Here is a 19,169-nt window from a genome sequence, read left to right on the forward strand (position 1 = left end):
ACACACACACACACACACACACACACACACACACACACACACACACACACAGACACACACACACACACAAAACAGCTCTTACCTTCATATCGTAGCCAGAGTAGCCGACCTTTAACCTGAGTGATGCGTGCAACATTGATTTCAGCTGGCTGAAATGGATTTACAGCTTCCAACCATGTGTCCTTATGGAAGCCCCGACTCTGTGACGCCTACACACACACACACACACACACACACACACCAGACATATATGCAGGTAGGAACACAAGCCCCACACACACACACACACACACACACACACACACACACACACACACACACACACACACACACACACACACACACACCAGACATATACGCAGATAGGAACACACACACACGCACACACACACATACACACACACACACACACACACACACACACACACACACACACACACACACACACACACCAGACATATACGCAGATAGGAACACACACACACACACACACACACACACACACACACACACACACACACACACACACACACACACACACACACACACAGGAGAAAATGGAATTAATAGCAGTATCAAAACAAAATGATTTCTGGCAAGACTTAATTACTCATCCTGAATCAGATACAAGAGAAACACAATAACTGTTTAGAGGAATTGGCAAATAATTCTAATTAAAAAATCGAAAACACTAAGCCTACACGTTCATAACAGACCCACGCACAACACATTTGAAAATTGTTTCTTGGGAAAGCACTTGTGGAAAAATGACCAGGCATGAAGAGTGTAAATAAAAACTGTGCTCAAGTGTAAGAAATGAAAGCAAAAACCCCCACCGAGCTATCAGAATAAGATCTAGTGTATTGTCAGAGGTCAGATTTGATGAAGAAGAGTGTATAAATAGAGGTATACAGAGGTGCACTGTGGGCCAGTAATAGGGGAAATCCTCAAGCATCTTTATATAATCCCCAAAGTCTAGATGAAAATAAAACACACACACATATATAACACATCACAAATATACTACTACTACATGTCTCTAGTGTAGGATTGAGGCAGCTAACAAAATGGGGTCAGCTGTAAAGTTGGATGAACCTGTTAAACGAATCTAGATACAAGTTGGTGTAAGTGATAAAGCAACAGCTCTGTGTGTGTGTGTGTGTGTGTGTGTGTGTGTGTGTGTGTGTGTGTGTGTGTGTGTGTGTCAGAGAGTGTTCTTACATTGGGGAAACAGGCATCTGGGGCAGCCTCGGTACCTGTGTGCTTTAGATAGTCTGCCCAGTCAAAGTCCTGAGACTGGACACCTGAGAGAGAGAGAGAGAGAGAGAGAGAGAGAGAGAGAGAGAGAGAGAGAGAGAGAGAGAGAGAGAGAGAGAGAGAGAGAGATTATAATTTCTAATTTATAATATGTTTATATGGAAACTCAACCTTATAAGTAATTGATTTGTTATTAAGAGTTCTTGTCTTTGCCATAATGGTTTGTCAATACTTTAAGTATATGGTCATGGCAAAAAAGCTTAGGAAAAAAAAAAGTGTGTGTGTGTAGGGGGGACAGAGACAGAGAATTGCACACACACTCACATTTGAACAACAAGAATAAATTGACCAGCAATTAATCTGGGCTAAATGGCAGTGTGGACTCACCCCTAGGCCTCTGCAGACTAACACCATTCTTTAAGCACCACTGGATTGGCAGGATGCCTGGAGAATCGGCATGACACAGCACCGAGCAGGGCGGGGCTTCGCCGCTCAGGTCGTCTACAGTGACCTGGAAGTAGTACTCATTATACACCTAGGAGATTTATGAGAAACACAGAGGGAAAGGATAGAAGCTCTTGGTTATTCAGTTCTGTTACAACAAACCTGATTACTATGTAAATGATCATATTTTATTCAAAGCCTATTCAAGTTTATATGGACAGGGTGAAGTTGGTTTGGTGTTGACCCTTGTGGTCGAAATCTCGATGGTATGCCGTGTAAAATTGCACACGAAGCATACGGAGGAAGAGAACGGCTGTCAAATTGGGTATAACAGGTTAACTGTTTACAGAATTTACAGTATTTACCCTGATTTACCTTGTATATTTTGTGTCATGAGGGTAAAAAGGTTAAAAAAAAAAAAGTTGATGTAATGCACCTTAGAATAGAGATAAATATAACGTTTCATCTGAGATAGTGTTAAAGTACACAGGGAATCTAAAGAGACTCCATAAATAGGGAAAATGAACAATTTTTAGCAAAAAAACTCCCAAAATTGTTGAATAATTTATTTACTGTGTATATTATATAGCTTTTTTTCAGAATGCCTGTGACAAAGTAAGACAGTAGCAAAAATCCTTCTTATGACTGGATCAGGAAGATGTCGCAAGGTTGCGATGAACATAGAATTACATGCGGAACACCAGATGTGTGAACACGAGTTCATCATGCCAGGGAATGACGACTCTGTGTGTAGGAGAACTGTTTATCAGACCCACCCCAAAGATTAATATTTGAATGCATTTGAATGTTTTGGAATGTATTATAAATGTTACTGTGTGTGTGTGTGTGTGTGTGTGTGTGTGTGTGTGTGTGTGTGTGTGTGTGCGCGCTCACTTTAGTAACTGAAACAGGGCAGATGTGGAAGGGTTCTTGTGGTGATACCATCTCCAGCTTCATCCCCGTTTTGAATGAGTGTTTACGTAAATCGGCATGATCCTGTAACACACACATGCACATACACACGTTCATTTTTCATGCCTGATGTGTTCACTTCGTTTAATGCTGTGATGTATTTCCTGTCATTTCCTCATTTCTTCTCCCTCCACCTGACCACTAACAGCTCCCAGATGCCTTTTCCCTTGTGTCTCCCAAGTCTTCATTGTTATGTTCATCTGTTGTTCATTACACTTTGGATATATACAGTATACTGTACACCTTGTTAGTCAGGTTTTACCACTTTACTTTGAATTACTCACTCGTGTGCTGTCTTTTTACAACTTACCTATTAGTCATTTAACGGACACTTATCCAGAGCAACTAACAAAACATGCATTGAGGCAACAATGACAGGAAAATCTAAAATAATTTAGTTTCTGAATGATTAGAGACTAATGCTGACACCACCACTAGTGCTCAATTCACCATTACATGCAAAAATATTCAGAAAAAAAATCATGCTGAATTGATTTGCAGATTCTGAATGAAATGGTAATTATCCTGAACTCTCTGCAGAATATTTTCATTTATGTTTGTGTAAAATGTCAACCAAAGTTATGTGCAAGAAGCTTGAATAAGGTTAATGTGTTATTAATTTAATTTAATTATTATTTTATTTGTTTGCAATGAGTTTGAAATAATAATAATAATAATAATAATAATAATAATAATAATAATAATAATAAAGAACCATTCAAGATTCTGAAAAGAAACATCAGTCGATAATCTATGGCTTATTTCCCTACAAGTGTACATGCTCAGCTACCTTAAAGACCTCCAGAGGCAGGGGTCTATCCAGGGCTTCAGATGTGGCTGTCTCTATAGCCTCAGTCCACTCTGTAGTGCTCCTCAGGTCACGCAATTCTGCAGAGGAAATAGAACAACACTGAACATCTACTACTGTGCTTAATCTATTTTTCTATCACCCCATCATTAATAGTATATTTCAGACCTCGGAGCTTTCGATTTTTCAAATCTGATCAGAAGCCTTTATTTTTTTCTATAGTAACAGTTCATTCGCATAGTGAACTCCTGACATTATTTATAGATGGTTTAAAAACATGCACTGTTATTGAAGAAGACTCAGATGTCAGTGCTTTGTAACAGCTATAGGAAACGCTTCACTAATTAAGTAAGGTAAGTAAGGTAATATAAGTAAGGGTAAAAGAGAGACCCCGGTGAGCGAAAGACTCTTCATAGCCCTTATAATGTAAGCAATAACAGGAACTTTTTGCTTAGCTTTGTGACTATACATAACTATACACTTTAAAATATTCTTTAATAAATAAAAATAGTTATCACTGGTAAATTCTGTTCATGTATCAGGAATAAAACACTTCTGGACTTGCTGTTATAGGTAAATATTCAACTTTGCGAGGGTAAAAGCACTGTAATTACTTACATTCCTGTGACAGCTGGGTTTTATTCTATAAATATATGATATATTACAGTACATAAGGTGGATATCTAATATTATCCAAGATTTTGGTCACAGTTATAAAGAAGATGAATAAAGATCTGTTTTTCAGAAAAACAAGAGAATGACTCACTCCCACACCCACCCACTCACAGCACATGCACACACACACACATACACACACACTCACAGTGCTTTTGGTGATTTTCTCTGAATGTACAGAGTCACAGCAAACTGATTTTCCCCCTTCAGTTATAATGTAATGTGCTGTAGTGCTTATTTCGACAGAGCAAGAGACAAACTAAAGGATTGTGCATGGTGGGAATGGAGCAGGGAAACGCTAATCTAATAAAAGTTCACAGTCTAACACTACAGGGCTATTAGTTACAATTCCCATAGGAACCATAAACTACTGTATGGTATATTATTACCCAAACTAACTGCATTGTATTTACGGTAATTACTGCAAGTGCATGAGCCAAATACATGAAAGCTATTATCGAGTGAGTAATGAGGTTAAGAAACAATAAACCTCAGCACATAACTATTCATTTGTGTAGCATGTGTACTTTACACCTAGACTCTGTGAGCATTTGTCTTGAGACGATAAACATCAACGACTGATATTCCAGGGAAATTTATGCATGCCTTAAAATCAGTCTAAAATAATCTATGGCTTATTTCCCTACATGTGTACATGCTCAGCTACAAAATCTGATCCGACACGTTCATGATTTTAAATACTAAAAATCTTTCGTGGCTGAGGATGACAAGCTGATCTTTTGACAAGCTGACAATTGCTGTGGTATAAGAGGAATAACACTTGTGTTATTATTTGAAAATGATAGACTTTGAGGTGGTAAGCTATAAATATTCTTACCTTTTGGTGGTTCCATTTTGAGACAGTTCTCTTTGGCCCAGCCCAGCGGACGAAGCCTGACGTCAAGGTAGAAAATCCATATGTTGAAGGCAGGCTCTTCCAGTCCCACATAGCTGAGCCAAAGACGTCCACCGACGTTTCGCTGCACTCGCACTGCCCAGTATATAAACGGATCGCTGGCATCACGGATCTCTAACACACACCCAGGCACCATTAGATCCACAGTGTTCTTACCCCTCAAAGGCTGCAAGAGAAAACAAAAACACGTGTTACTGCCATGCAGGATTTTATAAAGGTTTGATCAAAATTAGTTATTTAGTCTTATATAGGTAAATAAATTTAGAAAAACTGATTTTAGTTCATCGGCTAGTTCCTGCTTCAGCACTGATACTTTCATGTAGCTCGGGAAGTAGTGGAGCTTATTATACTGACTGTTGGTTGATGGGTCAAGTGCAAGCTTCATAAAAGGACCAATTTTATTCTACTATCAAGTGCAAGCTTCATAAAAGGACCAACTTCATTCTACTATCTTCAGCAAATACAAAGGATTCTTTGATGTAGGAGACGGCACAGCAAGAACAAATCAGAAAATGAGATCTAATTAGGACTATAACTCTGATTATAATATAATATATTGTATATTATATTATAATATAATATGACACGAGCTTCTATGCTTTCAGTTCAAGAAATAAATTCAGCTGAGTTACTTTATCCATATGAGTGCATTTTAATAATTGCCACATCCTTAATTAATGCAATAAGGTAGACAGGTTTATTATCGTGTACATTTACTGCACTGAGTTAGAGTAGCCTAAAAAGCATTAAAATACAATTTGTTGCAGATTATTTACCGTTATTTTGGCAGCCTTTTTCTCAACTAATAAAACCTAAAATGACAATGTCCTAAAACAGGTTTTGCTTCAAATATGAAATGACTTTTTTTGACTTAATTAAAAATTAATTGTCACACAACCACTAACCCTTAACAAGAATAGTCTTTTTAAATCTTTCACTCTATATATATGTACTGTATATCTTCTGTATATCCTAAGTAATGTATATATTAAGCCTCCACATATACAAACCCCTTCAAGCAGGTTAGCTGGTGCTGTTCGTGAGCCTGTGAGTTCCTTGACCAAAAACTCAGTCCAGTCGCTGTACTTCTCTTTAATAGCTGTGAAAGAGATGCAAAGTTAAAACCTCTGACTCAGTTACTGCGAAAAGTAGTTTATGTGCATTTGTGTGAGTGGGGATACATTTCAGTATAATCAAACATCAAGGGACATGTTCTTAACACGTAACGCATGCATGACTCTCGTTCGCATGATTGCACAACGTATTTCAGCCACTCAAACAGCTGCAAACCCATAAATCAGCTCACTTTTCCTTCTGCTTCAACCTCTAACACTCAATAGCACACAATAATCACCATGGGCAGCATGGGTGGATCATTCCCAAACTACAGACTGTCAAGCTCAAGGCAGCTGTTGCAAATTAAAAATCATTACCATGACACTTTTAAATGCAGAGTTTGCTAATCCTGATCCTGTCCTGATCCTGACCCCTCAATGCAATGCTCAGTCTTGCAGACATGGCATAGAAGAATGATGAACTGCTTTCTTGTATCATGCTGAAATAACCAGCTTGTAAATGTTTTACAGCCAATAGTACTGTCAACTCAGAGCACACAGGCTGTTCATAATAATGCAGTGACCCACCTAGAGTACAGTACAGTACAGTACAATAAAGAAATATACTTTATTAATCCCCGAGTGGAAATTTGCCACAACACAAGAGGGAGGACTAAGACTTAACAATTCACAAGGCTTTAACAGTGCACAGTAAACTCACAATACACCACAAATAAAATTTATATATATGAATAACTATGTTATTTACAAACGTTTCTGTACAGATTAAGTATACAACATATATTACAGGTTGGATGATGAGTTGTGTGTCGGGGCATTGTGTATACATTAGTCAAAAAGTGAAAAGTCAACTCATAAATAAAATGGCTTGTCCATCTTCTCCAGTGTCCACTTGGTTCCCCAACTTCACTGTTGACTGTAGAGAAGAAAAGCATGTCTTCTTGTATTTTTTTCTGTTAAAGTAAGGTTGCCCAAGTCTACTGGAGAAGCACGCTTTGCCATTATCCATGATTTTATATTTTATATTTCTCAATTTTATCCACCTTCTGCCTTTCCATCAGCATCCCCAGGGTTTCCAGTCCTTTCTCGATTAGGACAGCTTTTCTGATTATCTCATTCAGCTTTTTTGCCTGGACTGGTCTGATGTTGTTCCCTGAGCTAATTACAAAGACTATCGTACTTGCGACCACAGACTGGTAGAGTGTAGAGGATACACGGCAAACACTCCTTATACAAGCTATACAAAACACTGTAATGTCTAAAACACATTTGAGAAAGTGTTTCTCATTGATTTAAAGGTAAAAGCATTTACTGTATAGTCGAGAGGCTTAAATCCTTGTATGCCCCGGAGTCCAAAAGACCATAACTAGGTTGTAACTATAGCATTAATCTGTCTGTCTATTAGAATAATTCTAGTCACTTGTGAATACACAAGAGGGCAGTTAGTGTCTCCTTCAAGCATATTTATCTTTAGCATCATTGCTCCCCAGTTCACCCATCATTCGCTAAATCCAGCAACTGGCACTTGCTTGATAAGTTTCCTTGCTTGATACTTATATTTATGTTCTTTTTTTCCTTTTCTTTTAACTCCATGTACAGCACTTTGGCCAACTCAGGCTGATTTTAAATGTGCTTTATAAATAAAATTGAATTGAATTGAATGGATACAATACTAAACAAAGTCCAAGGACACTGTCCAAGTATGCCAGAGGTCGGAATCCCAGAGTGTCCGATTCCAGTATTCACTCCAAAGTATTCAACTAAACTCTGAATATGGCCCATAGTCAAGAATCTGTCCTCATGACAAAGTAAACTTTGGTAAACTTTTCTAATGCTCTTTAACCATGGACCTTTGTTTTCCTTACTTGGCTTTTGGGAATTTCATCCACAGTATAAAAGTCATCTTTTTAATGTAGTTTAACTGCTGCAATTCTAATAATTCCTAATTGTGAGCAAATATGCAAGTCAGTCACAGTCGATATCTCTGAGTAGGAATCATATGAACAATAATGCGCCTTAATTATTATCCCATATACATTACAGCATAGAGAAATTCATTTCTTTTCATATTCCAGCTTAGAGAGTTGGGGTCAGTGCACGCGGTCAGCTATCATACAGCACCCTGGAGCAGAGGGCAAGGCTCTAACTCAAAGGTCCTACAGTAGCAGTCTGGCAGTGCTGCGACCTGAACTCTGACCTTCCAGTTATCAACAGAGAGCCTTAAGCACTTGATCCACAACTGCCCTAACAGGAAAGGGAGTAAGTGAGCGAGAAATATGCAAACAAAATACACATATAACACTTTGGGAAAAATTCACATCTAAACCTTGGGAAAATTAATAGGACTTAATATTGATACAAGATTTGAAACCGATCACTCAAATTGTACCCAACAATAATTACCGCTAACACACGCTCACATTCACCTCTCATGAGCAACGGTCTGGGGAGATAAACACATTGTTTCTCCACATATGAACTCCTAGTATCACATGACAGCATTTACAGGGTGTGCCCTGAGAGAATGCGCTGGCAAACAAATACAAGAGGAAGAGGAAACAGGAACAATGACTGGACTTAATTTGTCATGATGACTTCTGATGGTGCTCTGGAAAAACTCAACATTTTAACACCCCCCACCCCTACCCACCCAATATTTTGTGCATTATGCATGAATTTGGAAGAAAAAAAACATTTCAAATCTGTCATTTTACAGTGGAAACCTTCAATATTAAAAACATTAAATGTCTCTCTCCGTCCTGTCTCTCTGACTAATTTCTTCCAGACCCAAAAAAAAGATCTAGTTTTCATACATGTACTTTACAGCAGTCATCAAACCCTCAATAAGCTCTCAACGCTCAATTTACTCTGTATACCCCTACCACTTGTTTAGTTTTGATTGGCAGTGAGCCATTGGCCTATAGCTTCTGTCACCATGACTACTGCCTCCACCCCCACTTCCACTTTCAGCATTTCTCTTCAAGCCAATTTTAAACCTGCATCATATTTGTTTGATTTTGATTTTCTTCTCCCCTTCCAACCATTGATCTGGACTGGCTTTAAAAAATGCATCATCTTTCACCTTGCGCAATGCTTAGACGTCATTCTTATTTGAATATTCATTATGAAAAAGCACAGGTGCTCCAACCAACTACTGGAAGTTCCTTGAGGAGAAGCACAGTTTTAAAGGGATATAACTTTTTTTTTTAATCACTTCAAGGAACGTGTTCAGAATAAATTTTGGTTCAAAACCGTTTAATATTGAAAAAATGCAGAAAACACAACACCTCCAGAGAAACAGGAGCACTAAAAGCCACTATAGTCTTAGAAGCACTTTGCTTGCACAGATGATGAAACTTGATAAAACACAGATGACGATCCTGTTTCTCTGCAAGTGTTGTGTACTACGTGGCATTCTTCCTACACCGCCTATTCTAACCGAAATACACTACTGTCACTTTCTATATCTGCTCACTGATCACTTTATGAGGAACACCTGTGCACCTGCACATGCTTGCCATTAACCAAGAATCAGCCAGTTATGTAGCAGCAGCAGGGACGAATAAAATCACAAGCAATACACGTCAAGAGCTTCCGTCTCACAGATTGACAGACTGACATATACTCTACCCTAGACTGGTTTGATTATTTCAAACTGCTCATTTTGTAGGATTTTCATAACCAACAAACAAACAATGTGTGAAAGACAAAAAACAAACAAACACTCAGTCAGTAGCAGTTCTGTGTGTGTTGTTAAATCTGTGTGTGTTGTTAAGTCTTGTTGATACGTAAGGACAGAAGAGAATGAAGAGGCTGGTTCGAGCTGACAGGAAGGATACAGTAACTGAAATAATCACTATTTACAACCGTGGTGGTCAGAAAAGTATTTAAAAATGCATAACATTGGCTTCTTCTCCTGTCAGAAATGAACAGGACTCTTAGGCTACAGTGAGTGAACACTGGGAAAACCTTTTTTTTATCTTCAACTGCCCAGTTTCTGTCATGATAAAGTGATTACAGTGATCACATAAAGTGATTTACTGATTATAGTAATAAGTCTAGTCGGATAGTGGAATAGAATGAATGTGAAATTGAATTGAATTTTGTATTCTGTGGCTGTAAAATCCAGGAATAATAACTTTAGACGTTGTTTATTAGCAAAAATGTTCCCAAAAGGTCTAAGACTAGTAAAAGCCCAATGACAGATTTTAATTTGTAAAGGCGGTTCATGAGATACTCATTTAAAGCTGCAGCTGATAAAAGCTCTACATTCACAAACACACTTTGCTTGGAAGGCTGAGGTTAAGCTAATAAGCTGGTAAAAGGCTTAAATGTATGAAATACAGCAGACATTTCTTGCTGTGGATTACATCAATATGCTGAATTACTCACATTCATAAGGACTGAAGCGCAGGAGATTTCATCATAATATATTTTTTTCTTATTGAAATCTTTTGCTAAATAAAAGATTGTGAGTTGGGGAAGGGACTGGGAAAAAAATACATGTTTAAAACATAAACAAAATTTCATTCCAAGAAAATAATAAGGACTGACGGGTTTAAACGCCATCTGTAAGGCTGAAAGAAGGCATTTTTGACATGCATTAAAAAATGCTTTACATGTATGCATGTGACTTCCTGTCCCAGAATGCCACAGTGTCACTCAGCTTGTAATCACCCCAGCACATGTGTGTGTGCGAGCAAATCACTTAAGCAGCAAGGCGGTGGGAGTGTGTGGTTGTTACCATGCCAACAACCCCCTGCCTTCCCCAGCAGCTAAGCATTCTGGTTAGGCTTTGTGATTTGCACGCTTAAGTAGAACATGATCACTTTATCACATTAGCTCAGAATAATACACCATGCGTGCACACACACAAACACACACACAGTGGCACAAGATATTGGCCAGTTTAACAAACTGTGTCAGCATGTGAATTTCATTTTTTTCTTTACAGAAAACTACAGCTTTCATTGCTTTAAAAATGCGGCCATAATGCATCAAAAATATTGGAAATAAATATGAATTCTAAAAATGATTCCTATGACTAGATTAAATAAACTTGGCTTGAATTTTGCCTCTTTCTGTTATTGCCACTTGCACCTCTATAGCTGCATTTATTTAGCTGTTTTTTGTTAGTAGCACCATGTGTCTCTACACATTCATCACAATGTCAGCTAATAAGGCTCTCTACACTGTAATTACACACTGTAATTCTTAGTCCGTAATCTCTGCTTGGCTCTGGTGCAACCTTCCATTGCCAAAAGATTAGAAATGTATTTAAGTCACTTTTATGTACAACGGCTAGGACCGGCTCAAGACGTTTGTGGGCTCTTCTCTTTTTTGTCTCAGCACCATTCCGAATAAAGACTAAAATAGTGGTAGAATAAACAACTAGAGATCAAATGCTCAGAGATCCCAAATAATCATAAAGGAAAGAAAAAATAGCCCAGGCCTTACAGATGAAGAATGCAGTGTTCAATAAACAGTTGTTTTTTTTTACAACCCACACAGATATTCACCACCAGTGAAGCTATGCAGCTGGACAAAATAACATAAAATCCTGTGGTCTAATGAGTCCAGAGGAAGAAGAAGAAGAGCAACAACAGCAAAAAAAAAAAAAAAAAACCAAGAAGACAAAGATGCAGAATTATAAGGAAGAAGAAAGAAAGAAAGAAGATAAAGTAGAACAACAAAAAAGAGCAAGAATAATAAGAAGAAGCAGAAAAAGAAAAAGGAACTTCACAAAAAGCAAGAAGTAAAATAACAAGAAGAAAATTAAGAAGACGAACAACAAAGAGAGGTGGAAAAAGAAACTTTATTGCCAAGTGTGCTCACCCAAACTGCTCCACTCACACACACACACACACACACACACACACACACACACACACACACACACACACACACACACACAGAAACTCGATTTAGTACATGAAGCTTCCAGTACATACACATAAACTAAACAGAATTATGAAAAAAAAGAAAACATGTATAGAAGACATAATAAAGGCAGAATAAACATATGACAGATGCTACATACAGCTATGCAAAGGGCAATGCAATGTGGTGAAGGGGAGAAATATACAGGTGATACAATAAAAAAAAGCTCTGATTAAAACACTGTATTGAACCTGCCATGTGAGCTGATACTAGGCTGCACTAGGTTTCTCTCAATGCTGTGTCAGAGCCTTCAAAGGAGCCATGCAGGCAGGCTGTGCTATTCACCCAAACCAGTTTGAGTTCAATGACCAAAACAGCACGATATTACAGTCAGTCAACAATGATAAATACCAAAGACATGCTTCTTCCATTTTAATATTGAAGCTATACATTCCTACATTTTTAAGATATTCTAAAGAAGGCCAGTAATTTTAAGGCAATCCATAAATGCGGGCAAATAGACAGCATACATGTTGCACACGAGTCCATCACAGACTTGTACACTGAAATCCACAAATATTGATTTGCTACTATTCACCATTTGCTGGAAGACCACTTCACTTTCTCTGTCATGTGATAAAGAAAAAATACCTTTTGAGAACCAGCTTGTACTGATGAAAATGCCATCAAAATACTGTTGTAGCCGACACGGTGCTTTAATCTGTCTGAAGCTGTGGATTTCAATCGGAGAAATGTGTTCTGTTATACAACATGTGAAATATAATATAATATTCTATATAATTCTTTTAGTATTTGGTAGCTAAGTCTAATGTATCATGTGCTACAGGAACCGTAATGTAAATTGTAAAAAGCTTTTACTTTAAAATGTTACTGGGAACTTTAAAAAGGCAATATTAAAAACAATGAAAAAACTTCTCAGCAAAAAAATAATATATTAAAAGATCTTCTCTTCTCTCAATTCCTACAAAAGTTTCATTTGAATTTTAACTACTTAAAGATGTTCTATTTAGGCTTTTAATTTCACGCCAGTGCAAGCATAATTTCCTGGTTAATGATGGTGTGATGCCAAGCGCTTTTGTATTTTGTTTGCTATTTTTGTGGTCATATATTAATACACTGTGCTGATATGGCAGCGGCAGCATAAAAGGGGGTGTGACATTTGAAATCTACCAGCTCAGTGGGATTTTCAAACCTTTTTCGGGTCAAAAATATGCATGCAATACCACCGCCTGAGACCTTCACTTACCATATGCCCGTATGAATAAAACAGTCATTTTCAGACTTCACACAGCTATAAGTCCTGTCCCTGTAAAATGCATTGAAAAGCAGGACACAAGTGTATAAACACAGCGTGTGATTTATTTAGCACCAAGCAAGAATCACAGTCTAAAAGTGTAGTGAGGGGCAAGACCCAGGCGGTCAGCATGATCACAGGCATATATGTAATAATAGATGGTGACACTAAATAAAAAGAAAATAAATGCATAGAAAATAAATAGGGTATTTCTAAATGTAGAAAGATACTAAACATAGAACAGGTGAAGACAATCTGACAACAAACCACTGAGACAGAAATCATAACGCACACATAACGCACACGTGGAACTCCTCACCATGGAAACCGCAGGTTGTTAAGAGTTAATCAGCAGGCACGACAGTGTCATTTCATTTCATGTTCTTATCAAGTAATCGCACTTCAACAAAAATAGGCTCCTTCACCCCAAGGAAAATAATCAATACCACTAACTTATTTTTTTTTCCAACGACGAGCCCAATTTGAACAGAAATATTGAATGAAGCATGCTTCAGTCATAAAAATTATATGCTTTTTTATCCTGTGTTTAAATCCAGGTACACTGTCAGTCAGAGACAGAGCAAAAATGCACACGTAGCTTTCACTTTCGCATTGTGTACATTTAGCATTGGCTCTTACAACAACATATCAACATCACAATGATCCAGAAAACCTGAATAATTACAAGTGGAAAAGTTTTTCATTCGCATGGATTGCTGTAATTCATATTAATTACAAATAACACAGAAACAATTCCAGCATCTTATTTTCTTTACGCTTGACCAGTGGATGTATTGATCCAAGACTTGAGTAGGATTCACACACCCCCACCCCACACACACACACACACACACACACACACACACACACACACACACACACACAAATATAAGCTACATTTTAGACAATTGTACATATTTACTGCAAAGTTTCAGATTATATATCTTTTCGTTCTACTACATTCTACTACACTTCTTAAAAAGCTGAGAGAGTGTGTGTCACAAGGATACACTCGAGGGTGTGTTGTAGAACCGGCCAGACAAAGAAATCACTTTTCATATGACCTCTGAGCTACTTTAATGAGGTGAACCTCAACTACAAGCATGCATGCAAATTTTCACTCATACACACCCATGCAGATAGAAAAACAAATTTACACACACACACACACACACACACACACACACACACACACACACACACACACACACACACACACACACACACACACACACACACACTCCACCCCCCAACACACACACACCCCAAACCCTCTCTCACTGTATGAGGCCAAGTACTGTATGAGGGCTACTGCTGACACTTCCTTAAAAGAAAATGAGGAAAGGAATGAGAGAGAAAAAGCAATAAACAGAGAGAGAGAGCGAGAGAGAGAGAGAGAGAGAGAGAAAGCAAGAAAGAAAAAAAAGACTTGAAAGAAATTAAACAGAATGAAAGCAACAAAGAAACAAAATAAGAAATCTAATTAAAGTGGTGAATTTAAATGAACTCTAAGTGTCAATTCAACAAACTATTATTTCTCCATGAAGAGATTGATTTAGAGAGAGAGTGAAATAGGATAAGACATTGTGTGTGTGTGTGTGTGTGTGTGTGTGTGTGTGTGTGTGCACGTATCTATGAGAGAAAGAGAGAGAGAGAGAGAGAGAGAGAGAGAGAGAGAGAGAGAGAGAGAGAGAGAGAGAGAGAGAGAGAGAAGCTCAGCTTACCTGTTCTGAGGTAAACGTTATCTATGAAATAAACAGACAGGAACACAGATGACTATCAGAAGCTATACCCACACACACGCCCACCTGCCCACACACACTATTTTTACATGCACTATGATAGCAGAGTTCTGTGTGAAATTTCAATGCTGTAAAGTAAATTCTTTTAAATAAGATAAGAATAACATGTAATAATTACTATTGTCGAATATATGTAAAATAACAGGAAACATGCACATGCCCTTCATGACAGGTAATCATAAACCAATTCATACAGACTTTATTCCAACATGCATAAAGATACCATAAAGGTTGTGTTTTCATTCATTTGTATTAAAAATGGCATAATGGTAGAGTGAAGAAATCCATAATACTGGATGTAAGACTTTATTACATCCAGTATTATGTATTAAGTATTACATTACAGTAAGACTATATTTTAGAGCCATTGAGTTAAGGGAACCTCATACTTCAGTTTGTGAGATTTATGAAAACCTGAAAGAATCTGATGACACCATAATAAGCTTTGTGTACACTCAGGTCATTAAACACTTAGACAGCGAGAAGGTTAATGTTATTTAGCTTGATTATAACAGTACACTGGAGTTGAAATTAAGTAACGAATATGTAAGTAATAGGAACGTTGTCTGCTCAGCTTTTCCATTGCTAGGTGTGTTATTCCTTCATTATTCCACTTACAACTAAGCAGATAAAATGTTTAGAGTTGATATCAAGTATAGCATTTGCATGTTACGTTTATTACCATTCAATCTCAATATAAAGTCCAAGAGACAGTGAATCGGGATCATTAAGCATCACTAGATAACAAAACCCTTTCGCAACACTTCCAGGTGCCAGTAGTATCTGTGCCAAAGTCAACAATCATTAGAATGCTTAACCAGAGTTGAAATAGAAAGTAAACAATAAGATCCAAGCTTCAAAAACAGAACCACTAGATTAATGTTTGCCAAAATCCTCTACAGGTAACAACATCCTTTACACATCATATATATATATATGACCAAAATGATGGGAAGAGAAGAATATGGAAAAGGGAAGGAACATGGGGCCGTGGCCACCCAGAGACCGTCATGCCTTCTTTGAACCAATGTTGCGTGAGTCAGCTGTATGGTCTGGTCTTTATCGGCAATCATTTTAATACTTTGACAGGAAGGAATTAGTCTTGTGTCCGTGGTGAACTCAGAGTTTGCGTTGACCCTTTAGTTCCTCAGGAGATCTCAGTTGCACTATTATAAACTGTTGTAGAAATGACATTATATACATTTACATTATTTACTGTCCAGTTCTTCTTAAGGTTTTTTCCTCATGTCATCTCAGGGAGTTTTTCCTTGCCGCCTGCTCGTTAGGGATTGGGATAGATATGTAGTATTTAAAATTTAAATTTAATACTTTTAAATTCATTTGAAATGTATGTATTCATTTATTAGTTTTTATTATTTATATATATATATATATATATATATATATATATATATATATATATATATATATATATTATAATTTTTTTTTCTACTTCTGTAAAGCTGTAAAGTGCTATACAAATAAATTGAATTGAATTGAAACTGCTCACAATCTGAAGCTCACTCTCATGAGGGCATATAACAACTGCTTCCCTGGTCTTTACTGCTGATGGGATTGATGACAAAAGCAGCAGGATTAATTGGACTGGAATTACAAAGTCCACATGCACAATAACCTGCAGCATACTTTGAAAGCAACCCAAGATTTTCTAAGGCAGAGAATTTTCTCTAAAGGCCAAGTGAACAAGGGATCAAGCAGTAACCGAAGAAAGCTGCTAATACCATTAATATACCAGGATGTTGTAGGAGACAGACTCTTAACTGGAGACATTATGCTTATCTTAAGGACTGAATTATTTATGGATAAAATTCTCAATTGAAACGCACAGAGACCACACCTCCTTCTCTAGAACTGAAAAGCACAGAGACTGCACCAGTTAGAGAATTTTCACAGCTGTATTCACACTCATTAATTCCTGTACGGTTCACTGTTATATATTCCATAGTACATGTGTAATACGTTTCGTTATTAACTGATTTATTCTAAATATATGCAGAAAAGATCACTGTTGCTTATTATTTACTGTGGTAATTAATTAAATCTGTAAAATGTTATGATGAAAACAAAATCTACAAGTTCCTCTCTTTATCCTCACGCACTGGCATCATTCTGTCGCCGTACCATTTGAGGCTGAGTCCTCTCTATTCTATTTTTGTTTCTAAAGCTGTCGTTGTTCTCAGGAAGACAAACAGGGCTTTCATATATTGCTGAAAAAAAATCCCACACACAAAAATCACCAATACACGCATGGAGACAAGACAGCTAGATATTCCTGCTAATAGACAAATGTCACCTGTAGCCATCATTATTGCATAATAATAAATGCATAAATATTACTGACACTAAACATCTGAATGTTGTCAAAGATATCACCATATGCATTAAATAGAAAATATTACCAATACGTGAGCCAATGGCCAAGACGTGAGCATTTCATCGATTACTTGCTGGGATCCAGAAACTGAACTACCGGTTTTAAGCAATGAACCATAAGTGCTGAGTTTCCTTTGTCCCAGACCTGCCATGTTGAGTAACATCATTTACTGAACTTATGGAAAATGGCAGTTAGATCTGAATTAAAGTGAGTGTGTAGTAGGAGAAATTAGAGCCAGTTTTCATCTGTATGAGTCAACTGATCATTATTGCTCAGTGACACTTCATTATTCTCCCAACTGGAAGCTCATAAACGTTCCAATTCTATATATTAATCTGTCGTTGGTACAAAGGAAACAATCCTGTGGTGAACAGAACCTCCAAAAAGCTTGTGTCATGGGAAAGTGTTGTGCGTTATACGTCATATCTGTGTGTTTAGACTGTGTGTTTGCTGATATTAAATCTATCTGTTTATGTATTTATTCATCTCCAGACAAGTCTAACCTTTTATGAAAATACTGAAAAATATTATTGATCACCAAAGCTACTTATTTATTAACCTCAGCTGACCATAACCGTGCACATTTTTCCACACAAGATTACTGCATGCCAGTGTGGCCTATTCTTAAACGGCAAAATATTTAAAAGTGTTGTCAGTAATATGGAGCTTGTTGAATATTATGAATAATACATCATATAACACCAAAATATATGCGCATGCCTGACATTGTGTGTGGTTTAAATATTAAATATAATACGTACTTTACATCCATGGGGAAAAAACAACATTGTGATTATGGCATCTTGACTATGTTCATAGACGGGAGCAGATAAAATACACAATGTCAAATAATGTAAATGTCAATAACCCAAACTCTGAAGAGACAATAAACTACTCATCATGCATGGATACATACGTTATGGTACATGCGTTCCTATATTTAAATGAGTGTTATTATCTCTATATGGCAGCTTTATAACACCATCAACTAATAAAATAATTACACTCCATATGAAGATCAAAATCTAACTAGAACTAAGGGTGTTTTCACATATAGTTCGTTTTAAAAGAACCAAACCCAGTTCACTTGAAGTGAACCAGAAAAGGAACTAGCCGAATGTGACCTCGGTCCGTTTGGTGTTCACAATATAGTGGACTCAAAAGAGAACCCCGTCCTCTTTTTATTCCTCTTTAGTATTGAAGTGATCTCAGACCCTTTCGTGTTCACACCTCAACTTCATAAGAACTCAGAACCCAGAATTCTGTGCAGCAATGGATTTTGGGTATTCAAAAAGGCATCTTTACAAGTTGTCATCACATGGCTGTGGTACATTTTAAGCAGAAGACAAGAAGAGAAAGTGTGAATATATGGCGTTTAATGCCATCCTCTTTCCACATATCAATAAGTGCACAGCTTTCTTCATAAGACCACACGACTCCGCGACCTGCCATGGCGAAAGGTTTCGTGTTTTCAGCAGTCACAGTGACGGAACACGGCTGCAGGGACGGAACACGGCTGCAGCCTCCAGGGACATTTGGCGAAATGAAACGCAAAGCGGACCGGGACCTCATTGCTTTCACATGTCACACACAAATCGAACCACAAACGAACCCACAAACAAACCGTAC

At 37.4% G+C, this 19,169-nt stretch overlaps 1 protein-coding gene across 3 annotated transcripts in view; it reads right to left on the bottom strand.

Annotated features, from left to right (window-relative positions):
- Positions 1-19,169, bottom strand: part of sfmbt2 (Scm like with four mbt domains 2) — a 55,058-nt gene that overhangs the window by 13,528 nt on the left and 22,361 nt on the right. For 2 of the 3 annotated variants that reach the window (XM_027153918.2, XM_027153921.2), the window contains exons 5-12: positions 15,068-15,088; positions 6,083-6,171; positions 4,995-5,238; positions 3,464-3,561; positions 2,596-2,697; positions 1,645-1,792; positions 1,222-1,304; positions 83-209 (exon numbers count right to left, since the gene is read on the bottom strand). In XM_027153918.2, the coding sequence (XP_027009719.2) occupies positions 83-209; positions 1,222-1,304; positions 1,645-1,792; positions 2,596-2,697; positions 3,464-3,561; positions 4,995-5,238; positions 6,083-6,171; positions 15,068-15,088 (912 nt within the window). The remainder of the gene's footprint in view (positions 1-82; positions 210-1,221; positions 1,305-1,644; positions 1,793-2,595; positions 2,698-3,463; positions 3,562-4,994; positions 5,239-6,082; positions 6,172-15,067; positions 15,089-19,169) is intronic. The other variant, XM_027153920.2, reaches the window with a different exon arrangement.

Source organism: Tachysurus fulvidraco, chromosome 19 (genome assembly GCF_022655615.1).
Source record: "Tachysurus fulvidraco isolate hzauxx_2018 chromosome 19, HZAU_PFXX_2.0, whole genome shotgun sequence".
NCBI lineage: Eukaryota > Metazoa > Chordata > Actinopteri > Siluriformes > Bagridae > Tachysurus > Tachysurus fulvidraco.